The sequence below is a fragment of the Mauremys mutica genome, chromosome 7 (genome assembly GCF_020497125.1).
Source record: "Mauremys mutica isolate MM-2020 ecotype Southern chromosome 7, ASM2049712v1, whole genome shotgun sequence".
Lineage (NCBI taxonomy): Eukaryota > Metazoa > Chordata > Testudines > Geoemydidae > Mauremys > Mauremys mutica.
In genome coordinates, this window is record NC_059078.1 from 86,689,443 (window position 1) to 86,709,304 (window position 19,862).

At 47.7% G+C, this 19,862-nt stretch overlaps 1 protein-coding gene across 6 annotated transcripts in view; it reads left to right on the forward strand.

Annotated features, from left to right (window-relative positions):
• LOC123373876 (core histone macro-H2A.2) overlaps window positions 1-19,862 on the forward strand; it is a 57,181-nt gene that overhangs the window by 13,507 nt on the left and 23,812 nt on the right. For all 6 annotated transcript variants that reach the window (XM_045023088.1, XR_006580913.1, XR_006580916.1 and 3 more), the window contains exons 2-6: window positions 8,972-9,208; window positions 13,427-13,533; window positions 14,283-14,480; window positions 17,587-17,697; window positions 19,576-19,675. In XM_045023088.1, coding sequence (XP_044879023.1) covers window positions 9,037-9,208; window positions 13,427-13,533; window positions 14,283-14,480; window positions 17,587-17,697; window positions 19,576-19,675 — 688 coding nt within the window. In that variant the 5' untranslated portion in view covers window positions 8,972-9,036. The remainder of the gene's footprint in view (window positions 1-8,971; window positions 9,209-13,426; window positions 13,534-14,282; window positions 14,481-17,586; window positions 17,698-19,575; window positions 19,676-19,862) is intronic.

Genomic DNA, 19,862 nt, shown 5'->3' on the forward strand with positions numbered 1-19,862 from the left:
AGAACTCAATCCATTCGTAGTACCTGTCCCTACCATCCTGGACTACCTCTGGTACCTTAAGGAGCAAGGTCTTGCGGTCTCCTCCTTGAGGGTGCACCTGGCAGCAGTGTCCGCCTTTCGCCCATCTGTGGAAGGTCGCTCCATCTTCTCCAACCAGATGGTTTCCCGCTTCCTTAAAGGACTCGACCACCTGTACCCGCCGGTGCGGCGTCCTGCCCTGACCTGGGATTTGAACCTCGTCCTGACCAAACTCATGGGACCGCCCTTCGAGCCTATGGCCACGTGCTCCCTGCTCTACCTCTCCTGGAAGACAGCCTTCCTCGTCGCCATCACATCGGTGAGACGAGTCTCTGAGCTCCGTGCTCTAACAGTGGGTCCACCCTACACTGTCTTCCACGGAGACAAGGTGCAGCTTCGACCACATCCGGCCTTCCTCCCTAAGGTGGTCTCGGCCTTCCACCTGAACCAGGAGATCTTCCTCCCGGTCTTCTTTCTGAAGCCGCATGCCTCGCCTCGGGAGCAACAGCTTCACACCCTCGACGTCCGCAGGGCGCTCGCTTTTTACATCGAGCGGACGAAGCCCTTCCGGCGTTCGACCCAGCTGTTTATAGCAGTCGCCGACCGCATGAAGGGCGAGCCAGTCTCCTCGCAGCGGATTTCCTCATGGGTTACAGCATGCATTCGGACATGCTATGAGCTTGCTCGCGTGCCACCATGCCACCTCACTGCTCACTCGACGAGAGCGCACGCCTCGTCCGCCGCCTTCCTGGCCCATGTTCCCATCCAGGACATCTGTCGAGCGGCCACCTGGTCTTCGGTCCACACCTTCGCCTCCCACTACGCGTTGGTGCAGCAGTCTCGAGACGACGCAGCCTTCGGCTCCGCGGTATTACACTCCGCCACGTCTCACTCCGACCCCACCGCCTAGGTAAGGCTTGGGAATCACCTGACTGGAATGCATAGGAGCAATCACTCAAAGAAGAAGAAGAGACGGTTACTCACCGTAGTAACTGTTGTTCTTCGAGATGTGTTGCTCCTATCCATTCCAGACCCGCCCTCCTTCCCCACTGTCGGAGTAGCCGGCAAGAAGGAACTGAGGAGCGGACGGGCCGGCTGGGGTATATAACAGGCGCCATAGCGGCGCCACTCCAGGGGGCGCCAGCCGGCCCGCCGGAGTTGCTAGGGTAAAAAAGTTCCGAAGAGCCGTGCACACGCGGTAAGCACACCTGACTAGAATGGATAGGAGCAACACATCTCGAAGAACAACAGTTACTACGGTGAGTAACCGTCTCTTCCTCCATGCTTTGAGGTGTGTCAGAAGGATTGCTATGGTGCTAGGAGACCTTTGAAAATCCACCCAACTTTGACCGAACCCTGCCTCATTTAGTGCACAAGGTAGATGGAGTTCAAGGAATGAATTAGGGTTGAGTAGTGAATTAGGCTGTTGTCTGTAGGACCCCAACCACATTTGTTGTCATAGTGGGAAGGTGTGTAGTGAACGAGGCATGGAATTGTAAGAAGAGGAAGGATGGTTCTTCTTCGAGTGATTGCTCCTATGCATTCCAGTTAGGTGTGCGCGCCGCGCGTGCACGGCTCTTCAGAACATTTTTTAGCCTAGCAACACCGGCGGGCCGGCTGGGCACCCCCTGGAGTGGCGCCGCTATAGCGCTAGTTATATACCCCAGCCGGCCCGTCCGCTCCTCAGTTCCTTCTTCCCGCCCGTGACGGCCAGTTGGAACTGTGGAGTGCTCGTCGTCCTCCACTTACCTAGCTCACCTTGGTTCTACTTTTGTGTTTAATGTACATAGTTAGTTGTTAAAATTGGTTAGTTGAGTAGTCATTAGATAGATTAGGGGGAATTAGGGGGGCTTAGCCCCTCTTTTCCCGTCCGGTGCGAGCGTATGCCCAAGACACCGGGATTCAAGCCCTGTGCGGCTTGCCAGCGGCACATGCCGGTTGGGGACCCTCACGACTCCTGTCTTCGTTGTCTCGGCGAGGGACATCGACCAGATAAGTGCCCCATTTGCAGATCATTCAAGCCGCGAACGAAAAAGGAGCGGGACATTAGATTACGACAGCTCCTCATGGAATCGGCGCTTACCCCTGCAGTGCCGACACCTTCAGCTCCACCGTCGTCCTCGGTGCGGAGCGCTCCAGCGGTCCCCGGCCGGTCCGGTACCGAGACTGTTAAGAAGCAGCCGGCACCGAAGCCCCGGCACCGCTCCCATTCACTATCGGGGAAACGGAAGCCGCAGCCCAAAGCCGTAGATACTGCTACGTCGAGGCCGCCGGTCCAGCAGCCAGTAGCGGCGCCTTCGGCACCGACCTCGACAGCGCACGGACCGTGCGCGGTACCGTCGACTCCGGCGCCAGCAGGGCCGTCGAGTCCAGTACCCCCGCGCTCCCCGGTGCAAACCGTGGTCGAGCTGCCTCTCCCGTCCACGCCCGAGATGTTCTCGACGGCGAGGGAGCTCATAGAGCTAACAGAGGCACCGAGCCTCCGGCCCCCAGCACCGCCGGTGTGGGCTGTTCCGTTAGTGGGCAAACCGGCCATGGTACGGCCTGCCACCCCTGACAAACGGGATAGAAGGCGATCCAGGTCCTGCTCCCGGTCCCGATCCCGGAGACGGTCACCTTCCCGCCGTTCAAGGTCACGGCACCGGTCTCCATCCCGGTACCGCTCTCCTTCTCGGCGCCGGTCACAGTCCCGGTACCGCTCCTCATCGCGGTACCGGTCATAGTCCCGGAGGCGTTCCAGGTCCCGGTCCCACTCTCCGGACCGTCGGCACCGAGGAAGGTCCAGATCCCGGCACCGCTCCCGACGCCGTTCTTGAAGCCGCTCCCGTCGACGACGGTCGAGATCGCGGTCGACCTCCCGGTACTCTCGCGGTCGAAGGTCCCGCTCGCGCTCCCGATACCGAGACGATCGGCACCGGTACCCGGCACCGTCCACGGACAGACTGGTGGCATCGATGGCGCAGTCCCTGAGCGCCTCTGCCCCCCCGTGGCCTTCCTGCCAACCGTCGGTCGCTTCACACGACGGCAGCGGTGCAGATTACCGCGCGGACCCACAAGGACAAGACCTTGGTCCTCAGCAATGGGGCTTCTGGACCCCCTGGGCTTGTCACGAGGCTCAGGGCGCCCCCTCCCTCCCGCGACAGGGGCCCTCCGACCACAGGGTGCCGGAAGCCACCGTCAGCAGGCCCCCTTCATCGCCTCCGGTTGAGGTTCCACCGCCGCCGGTGCAGGCGGAACATCCCGTGGAGGCGGCGGCTTCGCACCCCATGGACGAGCCTCAGCTACTTCCCATTGATCAGGGCTCTTCCTCGCCCGATGAGGCGGTGGCGGGATCCTCGTCATCCGATCCCCCACCGATTGACTTACGTGTCCATCAGGACCTCCTTCGTCGGGTGGCACAAGCTGTCAACCTCCCGGTAGCAGAGGTCATCGAGGACGAGGACCCGATCACTAATGTGGTCGGAGCGGAGGCCCCCATGCGAGTGGCCCTGCCTTTTGTTCGGACTATCCAGAGAAATGCCACCACACTCTGGCAGTCACCTGCGTCCATCCCTCCCACTGCCCGCGGAGTGGAGCGGAAGTACTCGGTACCCCCGACTGGGTATGAGTACCTGTACACCCACCCGGCACCGGACTCCCTAGTTGTACAGTCAGTGAATGACCGGGAAAGAAATGGGCAACCCGCGCCAGCACTGAAGTCCAAGGACGCGCGCAGGATGGACCTGTTGGGCCGAAAGGTCTATTCGGCTGGCGGCCTCCAACTACGCATAGCCAATCAGTTGGTTCTCCTGGCCCGCTATGCCTATGATAATTTCGTGGCCCTCTCTAAGTTTACAGAGTTGGTTCCCACATCCTCCAGGCAGGAGTTCTCAGCCCTGCTAGAAGAGGGCAAGAAAGCTACCAGGTCCTCCATTCAGGCCTCACTGGACTCTGCAGATTCCGGAGCCAGGACCTTGGCATCGGGAGTAACAATGAGAAGGATCTCCTGGCTGCAATCGTCCACCTTGCCGCCAGAGGTTCAATATACATTGCAAGACTTGCCCTTCGATACCAAGGGCCTATTCTCGGAGAAAACGGACTCCAGAATCCAGACCCTTAAGGATGGGCGCATTGCCATCCGTACGCTGGGCATGCACACGCCTGCGACACAGCGGAGATCCTTCAGGCAGCAGCCCTTTCGCCCGTTCAATCAGTCCAGGTCACGGCCTGACAATGCACGCAGGGGCAGACTGAACCGCCGTAGACCATCGGGCAATCGGCGTACCCAGTCCCAGGCGCCTTCCAAGGCCCCCCAAGGGCCGAAGCAGGCGTTTTGATGGGACGCCTGAGGACGGCCCATCAGTCTCTCCCCCGGATCCTTCCCCGTTATTTTTCAGTCGTCTTTCCCACTTCCTCCCGGCGTGGTCCCAGATTACATCGGACAACTGGGTGCTACGCACGGTAGAGTCTGGTTACCATCTTCAGTTTGTTTCGCCCACACCCTCCCACCCACCCACCCCGTCCCTCTTCAGGGACCCCTCTCACGAGCAAGTCCTCTTACAAGAGGTCGAGTCTCTGCTGAGCTTGGGTGCTATAGAGGAGGTGCCGAGCGATCTGCGAGGCAGGGGATTTTATTCCCAATATTTCTTAATCCCCAAGGCGAAAGGAGGTCTACGACCCATACTCGACCTCCGAGAGCTCAACAAATACCTTGTCAAGCTCAAGTTTCGCATGGTGACCCTGGGGACTATCATTCCCTCCCTGGATCCGGGAGACTGGTTTGCCGCCCTCGACATGAAGGACGCGTATTTTCATGTCGCCATTTACCCTCCTCATCGGCGCTACCTGCGTTTCGTTGTCAACAATACGCACTACCAGTTCACAGTGCTACCCTTCGGCCTCTCTACAGCGCCGAGGGTATTCACCAAGTGTATGGCAGTGGTGGCCGCGGCCATCCGCCGTCGTCGGATACATGTCTACCCCTATCTCGACGACTGGCTAGTCCGAGGACCATCCCGCCAACTGGTGGCGTCCCACATGGCCATGGTCCTAGCCCTGTTTCAGCGTCTAGGGCTTATGATAAATGTCGAGAAGTCGATGTTGACCCCTTCGCAAAGAGTGGAGTTCATCGGTGCGGTCCTGGATTCCAATTTGGCCAGGGCCTGCCTGCCCCAACCTCGGCATCAGTCTCTGGTCTCTCTAGTTCGAGACCTACAATCTTTCCCACGGACAACGGTGCGTTCCTGCCTCCGCCTTCTGGGCCACATGGCTTCGTGTACGTTAGTCACTCAGTACGCGAGGTTGCACCTTCGCCTGTTTCAAATTTGGCTTGCGTCAGTGTACCGGCCCCACCGCGACTCCATCGATATGGTAGTCACACCCACGAAGCCAGCCCTCGCTTCGCTCACCTGGTGGCTGGACCCAGCAGTCGTGTGTGCCGGAGTCTCTTTCCGCCCTCCTCAACCATCCATCACTCTGACCACGGATGCGTCAAAGCTGGGGTGGGGGGGCGCACCTAGCCGACCTGCACACCCAAGGTCTTTGGTTGCCCCGAGAGCTCTCCCTCCATATCAATGTCAGGGAGCTGCGGGCGATTTGCCTCGCCTGTCAAGCCTTCTGCTCCCGTCTCCAAGGGCGTTGTGTCGCAGTGTTGACGGACAACACAACGGCGATGTTCTATGTCAACAAGCAGGGTGGAGCCCGATCTTCCCCGCTGTGCACGGAGGCAATGCTACTGTGGGACTTCTGCATAGCCCACTCCATTCACCTGGTGGCGTCCTATCTTCCAGGGGTGCAGAACACGCTGGCCGACCATCTCAGCAGGTCGTTCCTGTCCCACGAGTGGTCCCTCCGCCCAGATGTGGTACATTCGATTTTCCGGAGGTGGGGGTTTCCCCGGATAGACCTGTTCGCCTCCAGAGAGAACAGGAAGTGCCACCAGTTCTGCTCGTACCAGGGTCGCGCCCCGGGCTCCCTGTCGGACGCATTCCTCTGCCCCTGGACGGGTCACCTACTATATGCCTTCCCTCCGTTCCCGCTCGTACATCGGGTGCTTCTCAAGCTTCGGAGGGACAGAGCCCACCTCATACTCGTCGCTCCGGCCTGGCCGAGACAGCACTGGTACACTCTGCTGCTCGAGCTATCGGTACGAGATCCCATCCCTCTACCCATATGGCCGGACCTGATAACGCAGGACTTCGGCAGGCTCCGCCACCCGGACCTGCAATCCCTCCATCTGACAGCCTGGTACCTGAGTGGTTGACCCACGCTGAGCAGGCTTGTTCGCTAGCGGTCCAGCGAGTCCTGGAGAGCAGAAAGCCCTCCACTCGCTCGACCTACCTCTCTAAATGGAAGCGATTCGCCATATGGTGCGACCAGAGAGACATGAATCCATTCGTCGTACCTATCCCAACGATCCTGGACTACCTCTGGTCACTTAAAGAGCAGGGTCTCGTGGTCTCATCGTTAAAGGTGCACCTGGCAGCGATATCTGCCTTCAGGCCGCCCGTCGGTCACCGGTCCATCTTCTCCGATCCGACGGTTTCCCGCTTCCTCAAGGGTCTAGAGCGTTTGTTCCCGCCAGTGCGGCCTCCGACTCCGCCCTGGGACCTGAATCTGGTCTTGAGCAGGCTCATGAGAACCCCCTGTGAGCCCTTGGCTACGTGTTCGCTGCTCCACCTGTCGTGGAAAACAGCTTTTCTCGTTGCCATAACCTCAGCGAGGCGAGTTTCCGAGCTCCAGGCCCTGACGGCCGGTCCTCCGTACACAATCTTTCATGCGGACAAGGTCCAGCTTCGGCCTCACCCGGCCTTCCTCCCTAAGGTGGTGTCAGCCTTCCATGTAAATCAGGACATTTTCCTTCCCGTTTTTTTCCCGAAGCCTCATGCCTCGAGTCGGGATCAGCAGCTGCACACCCTGGATGTCCGCAGGGCCCTTGCGTTCTACATACAACGAACAAAATCCTTCCGGCGTTCGCCACAACTGTTCATAGCAGTTGCAGAGCGCATGAAAGGCAAACCGGTCTCCTCTCAGAGGATTTCCTCATGGGTCACTGCATGCATCAGAACATGCTACGAGCTGGCTGGTGTGCCAGCTAACCGTCTTACCGCTCACTCTACGAGAGCGCACGCCTCATCTGCCGCCTTCCTGGCCCATGTTCCCATTCAGGACATCTGTAGAGGGGCCACCTGGTCTTCTGTCCACACCTTCGCTTCCCACTACGCGTTGGTGCAGCAATCCAGAGACGATGCAGCCTTTGGCTCCGCAGTCTTGCACTCTGCCACGTCTCACTCCGACCCCACCGCCTAGGTAAGGCTTGGGAATCACCTAACTGGAATGCATAGGAGCAATCACTCGAAGAAGAAAAGACGGTTACTCACCGTTGTAACTGTTGTTCTTCGAGATGTGTTGCTCCTATCCATTCCAGACCCACCCTTCTTCCCCACTGTCGGAGTAGCCGGCAAGAAGGAACTGAGGAGCGGACGGGCCGGCTGGGGTATATAACTAGCGCTATAGCGGCGCCACTCCAGGGGGCGCCCAGCCGGCCCGCCGGTGTTGCTAGGCTAAAAAATGTTCCGAAGAGCCGTGCACGCGCGGCGCGCACACCTAACTGGAATGGATAGGAGCAACACATCTCGAAGAACAACAGTTACAACGGTGAGTAACCGTCTTTTTCATGGTTAAGATGGTTGAATGCCACTTTTGAGAACTGGATTTTATCTGCATCTGCCAGAGTTCCAATGGAATGCTGGGCAGGTCACTAAAATCAAAATTTTCCACAGGTGGCCACTTGTGTGTTCCTCCCTATCTGAGTGCCCAACTTGATTGAGACATTGGGGGCCTCATTTGGAAAAATGTTGAGCTGTCACAACTGCAAGTGAAGTTAATGGGAGCTATGCTTTGAACATACGAAGTACTGTAAAAATACCAACTACTGTGAAAAATCAGATTTTAAGCATCTAAATTTGGGCAGCAAAATTAGTGGACGTATTTGACAACATAGGCCTTAATCTCTCAGTTCCCCATCAATTAAATGGGAATAATACCACCCCATCTGATATGTGTTTTATAAAGAAATTCATTTGTGAATCACTCAGATGCAATGATGAGTGCCATAAAAAAGTCCATACATAGGTTTTGAATGCTATACAGTAATTAAAGCATGTAGCCACACACTAAATGGTGAGGATAAAAAGAAATATTAATAACTACCCATTCAGTAAGCATTGCCTTTTTTGTGTACTAATGAGACGGGGCCGTAAAGGAAAAAATAAATAGAAGTCTGTGGTCATGTAATGCAAGACTGTATAATCCACATTCTGAATTAAGGTTGCATGGGCAACCTCACTTCTGGCAGCTGAATTAAGGCAGCTGAATTAAGGTTGCATGGGCACCCTCACTTCTGGCATTCCCTAATTTTTTAGTGTTTTACTTTGCAACTGTAACATTCTTTTAATGTAGTTTATTTATGTAGTTTTATTTACCGTAACAAACAGAACCAAATGAAACTTCATTAAATAATGATGAGTGTTACATGCCTATCTCCCACCATGGTATGCTGAAAATATCCCCCTCACTTTGTAAATTGATTTTAAGACATTTAGCAAGAATTAAATCCTTCCACTGCAGATGCATCATCACCTGCTATACACAACAAAGAGATGTTTACAGATATATTGAATAGCAGCAATTTTTTTCTATTATAATCAGTTAACGTGCATTCAGTTTTCTTGTATGCCCCAAACTGCTCTTTCTGATCTATTTCTGTCTTAATATACAGTGTGCAAAAGAACAGAGATTATAGTGTTTTGAGTGCTCAGATTGTATGCTGTTTGATAAGTGATGCTTCTGCTTTAATATCTGTATTGTGGCCAGATCAATGTCTCTGTGAGAAAGCACAAGCAAGTTTATGTTGATACTGTTCTGTAGAAGTTTCTGCTATACTCACCGTCAATCCATCTCTTTTCCCTTGCAGCTTTTGTGTAGGTGCAAGTAAATAAAAACTTTCTGTCAGCAAATTGAAAGGAATATAGCAGCAAGATGTCTGCCCGAAGTGGGAAAAAGAAAATGTCCAAAATGTCACGCTCAAGCAGGGCAGGCGTTATTTTCCCTGTGGGGAGGATGATGCGCTACTTGAGGAAAGGAACATACAAGTACCGGATAGGTGTTGGAGCGCCAGTCTACATGGCAGCTGTCATAGAATACCTAGCAGGTAAATTAAGAGCTTCATTTTAGAAGTGCTGATCATGTACAGAGCCAAGTGCAGTCCATGGGCTATGCACACTGGCAGGGGGTGGGTGGGGCGAGGGAACAAGCTCTAAAAGAGTATAGAATATACCAAAATGCATTTAATGGGCTGAGGTGGATTCCTTCACATATTGGAGCAGCAGGGGCAGCATGCTTGATCTCTATGTGGAAGGATTGTGTTACTGTTCTGCAATGATCTCTTTGCCTGATCTAAAAGTGTGACGGGCCATAAAGGGTGTTGCATTGAGTACTTTTTTCACAAAAGAGAGACCAATGTGATGATGTAGGACTCCAAGAGAGTTGGATGAGTATAACAGAGGAGAAAAAAGGAGAATTCACGTTACTCTAATAGCATGTTCTAGTTAAATTAAACTACATTCTCTTTAACCTCATCTACCCTTACCAAAAAAAAAGCCCACAAATAAAACCCCAAACAAAAAACCCAAAACTTGTTAAAGTGGCTGTGAAATGTGCTTGTGGTTCAACTTTGTTATGAAACAGTTTCTGCTTGCTTACATGTCCAGAAAACAAACAAAAACCCAACCACCACAAGCCCTGCCCCCCCACCCACCCACACCTACCTTTAATGATGTTAGAGAATGTGTTTTAACTTTAGTAAATACCTAAGCTTTATGTGGTGCCATGAAATTGAACATAAGGTACCAAGGTTGGGGTGGGGGAACTGACACAGCAGGTTGCTGTTGCTGCACTAGGTTTTCCCCTATCAAGACATTCAAGTTCATATTTTTATTAAGATCTAGAAGAATTTAGCCTCAGTTTCACCATAATATAAATTTGTCCACATCACAAAATAGCCCCTTAGCAAATTGTCATTGTACCAGTTGGGGGAAGGGCTCAGGCTGGAATTACAGGGATGTCACAGTTGATGACTGAGGTGTATTAGGAGAACTGTGAGGAGTCTGAGGCCTGGACTAGTTGAGTGTGCTGCAATTCACAATTACAGTTTATTGCAAGAACTGCATGGGAGAAACTTGCATGGAGCCTGCCTGCCCACGTAACAGCATATGTGTCTAGCAATTGCTATCTAGTCCCTTTTACACATATTTGATGCACCCTCTGTTATAACTCCTCTCCTTGTCAAAAAAATCATAAGGAATAAGTTTCCTTTTCAAATGCATAATACAGAAGGATTATTTTGAGACATTGAAGAAATAAGCAAGTCTAGTTTTCAGGCATTTGGTTATGTATAACAGGAGGGAGCAAAATGCCGGTGACACTTTCATATTCACCATAAAGCAATTCTGGAATCAGAATTCACCTTTATGTAACACTGGTTTTGAAGTTAAAAGGAAAAATATCATTTATATGGTACAAATACAGTTAAGTTTAAATAAAGCACTTCTGTTCACCTATGGCTCATCCAACTGCAAGAAATAATAAATCCAGAAAAATAAGTTAAGAATGAAATGCCACAGGTAAAAGATCCAACCTCCAGAGAAACAGACTCAAAGTCTGAAATGGTGATTGTGCCTTCCTCTCTTTCATTTTCTAATATATTATCAATTAAGTTGTTTGTTCCAAAATCTCAAGTTTGCATACGTAAATAAACCCATACTTACACAGTCCTATTCTGGACCTGTGTGCACTGGTTGTTCAGTTAATAAGGAGAACCAGATAATGGAAGGTCAGATAAATGGGTTCTACTGTATAGGACAAGCAATCTGGTGAGATTGGGACTGGAGGGGAGGGGAGAGATTGGGACTGGTTAGGATAGGAGACTAGGAGCCGGGGGAGTGAAGGCAGACTGGGAATAGTTGGGCAAAAGATTGGGATTGGAAGTTGGGGGAAGGGAGGTTTGGACTGCTTGAACTAGGAGATAAACTGGAAGTCATGGGGGGCAGTTTGGGACTAGGAGCCATCTGGCTGGGGAGGAAGGAGCATTGAGATCGGACAGAAGAAACTGGAACTGGCTGGACAAGGAGACGGGCTAGGAACTAGTCAGGAAGAATGGGCAGGTGTGGGGGAGAGACAGATCTGACAAGGCGATCGAGTGTTGGGGGGGAAATAAAACTGGCTGGGCAGAGCTACTGAGACAAGGAGCCAGGGGGAGTTTGGGATTGGACGAGGAGCCCCGTGAGAGGAGACTGGCAGCCAGTGTTTAAAAGAACATTATTAAAGTTGCAAAATCAAGCAGTCAAAAGTTATGAAACATCAAAATGAAGGTTGCCTGTGCAAACTAAATGTTCCACAGGTCCCCTGCCTCCTTCAGTGCACAAGATGAACCTGCACTGGGATGAATGTATATGTACAAGGGAGCCAGATTAAGGTCGCACAGGCAGTCTTAATTCTAGCGTCTAATTCTTGAGTGCTTGATTTTGCAACTTTAATAATGTTCTTTTAACATAGGTAGTGTTTAATAGTTTATATATTAAACAGCTGCTAATAGTTTTTTACATAACTCATTACTAATAATTTCGAACAACTTTTACAGCTTTAACATTCATATTTTGCTGCTTAGGGTTTATTTTGTACACTAAGTAGTAAAAACTGGAGGACAGGTTTGCAGGATTGAAGGCCTCTTTTCCTCCTGTGGAGTTAAACTGCCTGTCAGGGGTGCTGGAATAATTTTTATAGTGCTGAGAGCCATTCAACGAAATAGTAAACCCGTATATGATGGAAACCACTTCAAGCCAGGAGGTGTGGCAGCACCCCTAGTTCCAGCACCTGTGCTTTTTGCTCTTGTCCCTGGATGATAAGCCAAGTAGTTTTCTATAGATTTCCAGTGAGTTTTCCTTGGAGATTTTTGTATTTGTACCTCTTGCCGTTTTTTTTTTTTTATGAGAAAAAAGTACAGTGTCATCAATGAAGGACTGATGCAATTGTGACGTGAACCCCAGTTACCAAAAGAAAAAAAAGCAAGGGAAGAGCGGGACATTAGACATTCTTAAAATGAATCAGTGCTCCAATATTATTTTGATGCTTGCTTAATGCAAAAAGATACCCAACCAAACAACCCTCCCTCCCCATTAATATACTAGTAGAGGTACCTGCCCAAGGAACAGGTTCTTCCTGTTTTTCACTATATACAAGGTTAAATTTGAGAAGTTAATGAGTCCCACTGATTGAGTTGAACATTGTTTTTAAAAAAATTGTAGCAAATAAAGAAAAATCACATCTGCCTGTGTGTTACATCTAGATAAATCACAAAAAAGGTAACTGAGGTTGCAGGTCACAGCTGAAACCTTATTGCAAATCTAGAGACACTACTTTTCACATGAACTATGGCATGACCATCAGTCCCTGGAGTTTCTGGAAGGGATTCACAACCAACAGTTCATGCAGTCAGAATCTGGGTAGCAAGTTACCTACTTGCATCCAAACCAAAACTCTTCCTTATGTAAAATGAATCTTCACACAGCTTTGTCAGTGCCCCTCAATCTAGACCCGTAGCATTTCCTTTCTGTTCTATTCTGCTGGCCTTCACCATAATTCTATCAATGCACCTCACTCCTTGCCAGCAGCATTTTTGCTTCTCTAGTCCTAAGAATCCTCACCATCAAGACTCTCTACTAAATTTTTGTTTTTTCCATTGGCTGCTCACACTGTTTTATTGTTGTAGGATTACTTGTGAATTTTGGGCTGCTGACATTTTTTGAAAGAGCATTTTAACTTGACATTTGAAGAAAGCAATATAGAATTACATGAACCAGTTTTTAGCACCCTAGCTTTTTACAGTGTCTGTTTAGAGAAGTAGTAAAGGATCACAAAATAGGTTTTGTAATTTGACATAAACATTGACTATTGTTTTGTTTCTATGTTTTTCAGTAAGGCCTGGTAGATTTGTAATAAAAAGATTTTTAGCCTGATTTTCCTTTACACTGAAGCCACTTTACACTGCTTTGGCGATATAAAGTGGCATTACTGTAAATGAAAGTCAGGCTGTTCTTATCTTGAGAACATTTGCCACCATAGTAGGATAATTTCTAAGTAGGTCAAACCTGGGATTTCAGTTATTTGCTGTTGTCCCTTTAAAGCCAAAAAAACCCCCACATCTGGAAACGATACCTTACAGAAGTTGGTTAGAGAGATGCTGTGATACTGCACATCAGATTCTGGAGTGGGGAACAAGATGCTTCATTATTCCCTGAAGAAAGCCTGCACTCCAATTTTGTTAGATTTGTTGCTTTTCTGTTGCTGATTTTTGCCCCCAATGTGTTTGCAGCTGAAATACTAGAGCTAGCGGGGAATGCAGCAAGAGACAACAAAAAGGGAAGAATTGCCCCCAGACACATCCTCCTGGCAGTTGCCAATGATGAGGAACTGAATCAGGTATGCTTTTAGTTTTTGGTTGTCTGTACACTGTAGCTCAAGTACAGCTGCCATACTTAAAGTTTAGAAACAGTCCAGTGTGGTATTCAGATGAGTCCAAGATGGTTCCTACAACAGAAAGTGAAACAAGAATCTGCCCGCCAACATAAGAACAAAAACGACTTTTATGCCGTGGACTCTTATTTGTGTAAGAAATGGAAAAGGACACTGTAGGTAATCCCTTGTTCTTTATGTCTTAAATGGGCACCTGCATGTTCTGTCAAGTGATTTGTCAGTAATATATGAATGCGTAGTTGACTTTGTGGGAGAGATATTATTGGGCGTACTTCAGGACCCCATTCCTTCAGTGCTCCCATAAATAATGCCAGAATCTATCATTGTCACTTAGAGTTTCAGCAGTACTCTATCTCTAGTTAATTAATCTGATCCATAGCTGAGTTATTTTTTATACTAGGCTTGGCAGATGGAGAATTCCTTAATTGCTTTTATGTCTGTAATTCTGTATCCCTAGCCAACATCCTTTAATTTCAGGCTGTTTACCTTTACTATTAAATAATTATTGTGAAGTGCATTGTTACTTTTGTATGAGCGTTACAGTACAAATGCAACAAATAGAATAAAATGAGCATTTTAAATATTGTATACTCAACTTGTGTATTGTGCAGTGTAGTCTATGAGGACAGTTCTAGTCAAGAATGATGGATTTTAATCAGATAAGTCATGCTTCTTTACACTGCCTCTCCCTGCAGTTGCTAAAAGGAGTGACCATTGCAAGTGGAGGGGTCCTGCCCAGAATTCAACCAGAGCTTCTTGCCAAAAAACGAGGTGCTAAAGGCAAATCTGAAACTATCCTTTCCCCATCTCCCGAAAAGAGAGGGAGGAAATCCTTGGTGAGCAAGAAGAGTGGAAAGAAAGCAAAGGCTACCAAAGCCCGTGCACCCAAAAAGGTAAGCAAAAACTAGATTTGGTGTTTTGGGAAGTGGGAGAGACTGGTTGAATGAAGAATGATACAGGGGAATAGGAGAAATTAGATGGATGCCTTCCCATTGCTTATTAGTTGATTGATATCTTGTTTGTGACAACTGGAAGTGGGAGGTAGGGGTTGATAATGAGTGAGAAGTACATGGTCCAGGATTTTCTCTCAAAATAGTAGAAGGTAGTGGAGAAATGAGCCATCGGATTATTTCTGTAATGAGCATCCAGAATTGTGGCAGTCAGTGCTTAAAGGATACTTTTCAGGTACAGGTACCTTCACATTACCTTCTACGATACCTTTACAAAAACCCATACTGTAACTAGGATCCTGCAACAGCTTTGTGGGAAGGATGCTCTAGCATATAAAACACACTTCCTCATCACCCACCCTTATTTTTTCCACCCTGCTTCCCAAGAAGTCCAACAACAAAGCAGCAGACCATCACCACCTGCTAGCTAACAACTGTAAAGTTTTCAGCCACACTACTATGACAGGCTTTCTGGTTTCCAGTGGTCAGATTTCCAGTGGTCAGAGAACTTGTCCTGACATGGGATATATACTTGGTGCTGAAAAGGATGCATTATATCAGCCTTTTGTAATTCTCTCAGAGTAATGTCTCCACATATTCACATCAGTCTCCATCTTCTCCTCTTACCTTTTGGTGGAGACATGATTTCAATGCTTTTAAAATATATATATTTTTAATTGGAATTACATCTATGAGAAGAATGAATGGGTTGGAGGTTTTGACTGCTAAACTTTCCTTCACTCTCTAGGCCATGGGGACAAAGCTGTCCTGTATCCCCAGCCAAAGTTTTTACCAAAAGTAGTAAATGTACTCACCGTAACTCACCCTTTTGTTAGAGTGCAGTGCTGCCAGAGATCCTTATCTCTAACACTCCTTGCAGACCACTAGTCTTTGCACACTGGTCACTTCTAGGGTCTTCTTTGGCTTGGTCCTTTAGTCAGGTCACTTAGAAGTTTAAAACCCATTCCAAGGTAGCAAAAAGGTGCAACAAAGGCCAAGTAAATCTTTAATAACTTTTCCGCCCCTCTCAGGGTCCACTGAAGTGCTCTTACTGGACCTACCTCAGGGCCTCCCCGACAGGACCCTAACCTTCTGCAGAGTTCTTTCTCTGTTGCTTCTTGTCTAGCAAGTTTTTCTCTCCACTGACTCCTCTCTCTGGGGTCTCTAGTTGCTTCCCTTAGGGATCTCCCAGCTACTTGCAGGCCCTAGTTTAAGGCTCTCCACCATAGGAGCCTACCCTGCTTCCTGTATGTCCTGCAGGAGAGTCCTGCCTTCTTTGCAGTCTCTCCCCTATTGAGCTTCCTTAGTCTGCTTATAAGGTCCAGGTATCTAATGGATCATCACCTACCTCTGTCCCTGTCTAGCAGGAGGCCATCAGTCAATCACCCCTCAGGCGGAGCACGTATCTAATTGGTTTTTTTTTTCCCCATTGCTAGAAGTTGAAGGGGGTTCTGAGTTCCACCTAACTCAAAACATTACTCTTGTAGTCTCATTTGGTTTTTCTTTCCAAAACCTAATGAGACTACAAACTTTGCATATTAAGAGGTCTATGAGATTTTGTTTGGATAGGACTAAATCATTTAGGTCATCGCCTAGACTTTTTGAAGCCTTGGGGGATAAATGTAAAGATAATGCCATTTCCGTACATCATCCATTGAAATGGATGAGATTATGCACTTACGTCTTAGCTAGAGTACCTGAGCACTTTAGGGCTCCCTCTACAAAGGCTACAGTGGTATCAATTCATCCTTCTATAATGTTTTCATCATAGAAAACTACTAGAGCTGCTCCCTGGAGTTCTGTTTACACCTTTATGCAGTACTATGTTCTTGACTTGGCACTTAGATACAATACTTACTTTGCAATCCTTGCTTAATTAGGGTTGCTCAGCCTGTCTTTCTGGGTTTGTACTGCTTGCCATACTGCCACAGCTGAGAAAATGCAGAGACCACCTCTAAGAAGAAAGTAGAATTACTTAACAATAACTGTAGGTATCTGAGAATAATAACTATACATATTCACATTACTAGCCACCTTCCCCTCTTATTCGGAATTCTACATTCTCAAAACTCTGGGGTTCAGCAGGAGGAGTTGAGGTGTTGGTCTACTTGGCCTCTTACATCCTTTGGTCTGAATGTTCAGAGCTGTGAGGGGCATGGTTTTTTCCCTAGAAGATTCTTGAAGCAAGGCTGCACCAAGGGGTGCATCCCACAGGTGTGAATTTGCAGATGCAACACTCTTGAAAAACTACAGTTACTGGTGACAGGTTTCAGAGCCGTGTTAGTCTGTATCAGCAAAAACAATGAGGAGTCCTTGTGGCGCCTTAGAGACTAACAAATTTATCTGGGCATAAGCTTTCGTGGGCTATAACCCACTTCATCAGATGCATGAAGTGAAAAAAAGTAGGCAGGTATAAATATACAGCACATAACACATCTTTTCATGTGCCGTATATTTGAACCTGCCTATTTTTTTTCACTCCATGCGTCTGATGAAGTGGGTATCGCCCACGAAAGCTTATGCCCAAATAAATTTGTTAGTCTCCAAGGTGCCACAAGGACTCCTCGTTGTAGTTACTGGTGAGTAACTTTTCATCTAGGTCATCTGAGTGGTTGTCTGATGGGTAATTATGTGATAAAAGTGCCATTGGATTATGATTTATTTTCAAGTTCTAGTGGCTGCTCCCTGTTTGTTTTTCCATATAAATTAGAGCATTTAGCTGTTATTTAGTTTGAATACTCACAAATTAATGCAGCATAAGTAAAATTACAAAAACAAAAATTCTCAATAAGCTGCAGACATATGTACGTATTACTAAATCTTACAGTACCACATACCTCCACTGTGCTCCACCTTTACTTTTACTATGTTTAATAAATAGTAGAAAACTCTTCTAATAAATAACTTTGGGATAGTAAAAAGCTATGGTTTGGTTGTCATCCTATGAAGTTTAGATGGAGACCATTGCTTTTATCTTTTGAAAAATTATAATCACAGACTTCTTTTTCCTGACTATTATTGCTTCATTTTGCCTTCTTTCCCCCAATAGAGCAAGCAGAAGGAGAATGAAAAAGAAGGGGCCTCAAATTCAACATCTGAGGATGGACCTGGGGATGGATTCACCATCCTGTCTTCTAAGAGCCTCGTTCCAGGACAGAAGGTAATAGAAGTCAGAGAACATATGTTATATTGTAAGATATGATCGCACCATGGAGTCTAACATCAGCAAGAGACTATTTCCCATCCTGCATGAACACAAGCTCTCCCCCAGCATTCTGGCTCAGTTGTTTGGGATTTAAAGCTGGATCCAAACCCCATTGACGCCAGTCGGTTTTGGATTAGGCCCTTATAAGATTTGTCTGCAGACTGAAGGTTTTCAAGATCAAGACTGGATATTCTTTCTTCCTGGTGAGAGTGAAATGATGATTTGGGTCTCCCAGTATGGCGATAGGAGAAGAGGGGGCTGTGTTTAGTTAAGGCCTAGCTACGCTGCTTCTCGTTATGTTAACAAACCATGTTTAATCTTCCAGCTAAAATGATTTCTAACAGTTTGGCTGGCCAGAATTCTAAGATGTTTCTAACAGGATTTTGCCATGTCCACATTGTCCAGCTAAACTGTCTAACAAAATTCTCGCCTTCCTCTTTTGTTTTGCATGGTGGTCAGGATTTTTTTTAGCTTCCTTAACCTCTTATTATCATTCTATTTGAAAGATACTGCATAATTTCTTACAGACTTAACTATGGAGACATCATTCAAGCTTTTTCATTTTAAAGGGTAGGATGTTTCAAAGAAAAATATATTTCATGAAATTTCTTCTGAAGATCCCCCCCGTAGCAGTTGCATGCCCTGCCTTATGAATCTCAGAACCTTTTAAAAATACTCAATAATTGGAGCCATATGTATGCTTTATCAGGCCCTCTTTGGCGCTGGCTCCATTTGAGATCAGCACCTACAGCTGTTGGCCTGGACCCCTTAGGCACAAGGACCATGTGCAAGACTTGGGCATTGGCACCAACCCAACAGCAGCTCTCTCAGGTTTCAGTACTCCAGCGTCAGTTTGGTTTGATTCACCAGAAACTGGACATGTTGGCCCCCACTCCTGGTTCTTCAGCCCCTGCTGGGCCAAGCTTTAGCATATGAAAGAGTAGCCCTAATTTACAGATTGCATACCACAGCACATAAATCTGGCAGGTTCTTTTGGAGCAATAGTGTAGCTAAGTGGATGAGCATTGGGTCTGCTGTGTTTGAGATATGGGTCCTGGTTCCCAATTCCACCAGATGTGACTTTGTGCAGCCTCCCATTTACTTCTGTAAAATGGAGAGGGCTGATACTTAGCCTGCTCCTAGAATAGAGCTATTAGGCCTTGCTCAATAATAACAGTTGTGAAGTGCACAGAATTCCACTCAGTGGAATTGGTAAAACTCATTGTTTTCTGGCTACCAGCCCCACATATCTTCTCCAGACCAAAGGGCATTTTCAATAGCAGAAGATTCCATTGTGTATCATCCAGAAGTTCAGGTCTGTATTTCTGCTTCAGAATGAAGTAGGGAGACTCAGGGAGGTTAGGGAGCATGCTCACTGCACATGAAGTACTCACAGAATTTAAGAGCAAATTTCCAGCAAACTCTACTTAACGTGCAAATGATGAGTTTCCAAAGCTTATAGAGCTGTGATGTCATTTTTTGTGTGATAATCTCAATATTTCTGTCCTTTTTTCTGTTGTTGAGATTGAACAAAAAGAGAAATGAGACTGTAGAGTCTGTAGAATAGCTTTTTGAACTCTCATTAAGGCTTCAATTATTGGTTGTTTCCAGTTCTGTGATTGATGTGTGGGTGGGGAATTAGGCCTGGTCTACTCCAAGAGCATATAAAAGTAAAGTTTAAAAGTTGGAATCAGACAACTTGACTACAGTAAAATGAATGACCCATGAAAGTGGGGTCCATCTGTCTTCTCTTACAGTAATTTGGTATGAAAATGGTTTCACGGTTAAAATTATTAGTTTAATTCTTTCTATATTCTCATTCTCATCTTGCAGCTTTCTCTGACACAAAGTGATGTCAGCCATATTGGCTCCATGAAAGTAGAAGGCATTGTTCACCCAACAACTGCTGAAATAGACCTTAAGGAGGAAATAGGTAAGGCTCTGTTGGAAGCAGCAAAGGCAAATCTAGCATTGGACTGATATCTGGTCTACTGGCTGACTGCTGAAATTTAATACTCTTTCATTTCTGTCCTGAAAACCAAGCTGGAATTGAGCAGGGATGGCCGCTCCAGATATTTGCAGCTAATCGGTGAATTGCGAATAATAGCTAACATACAGAT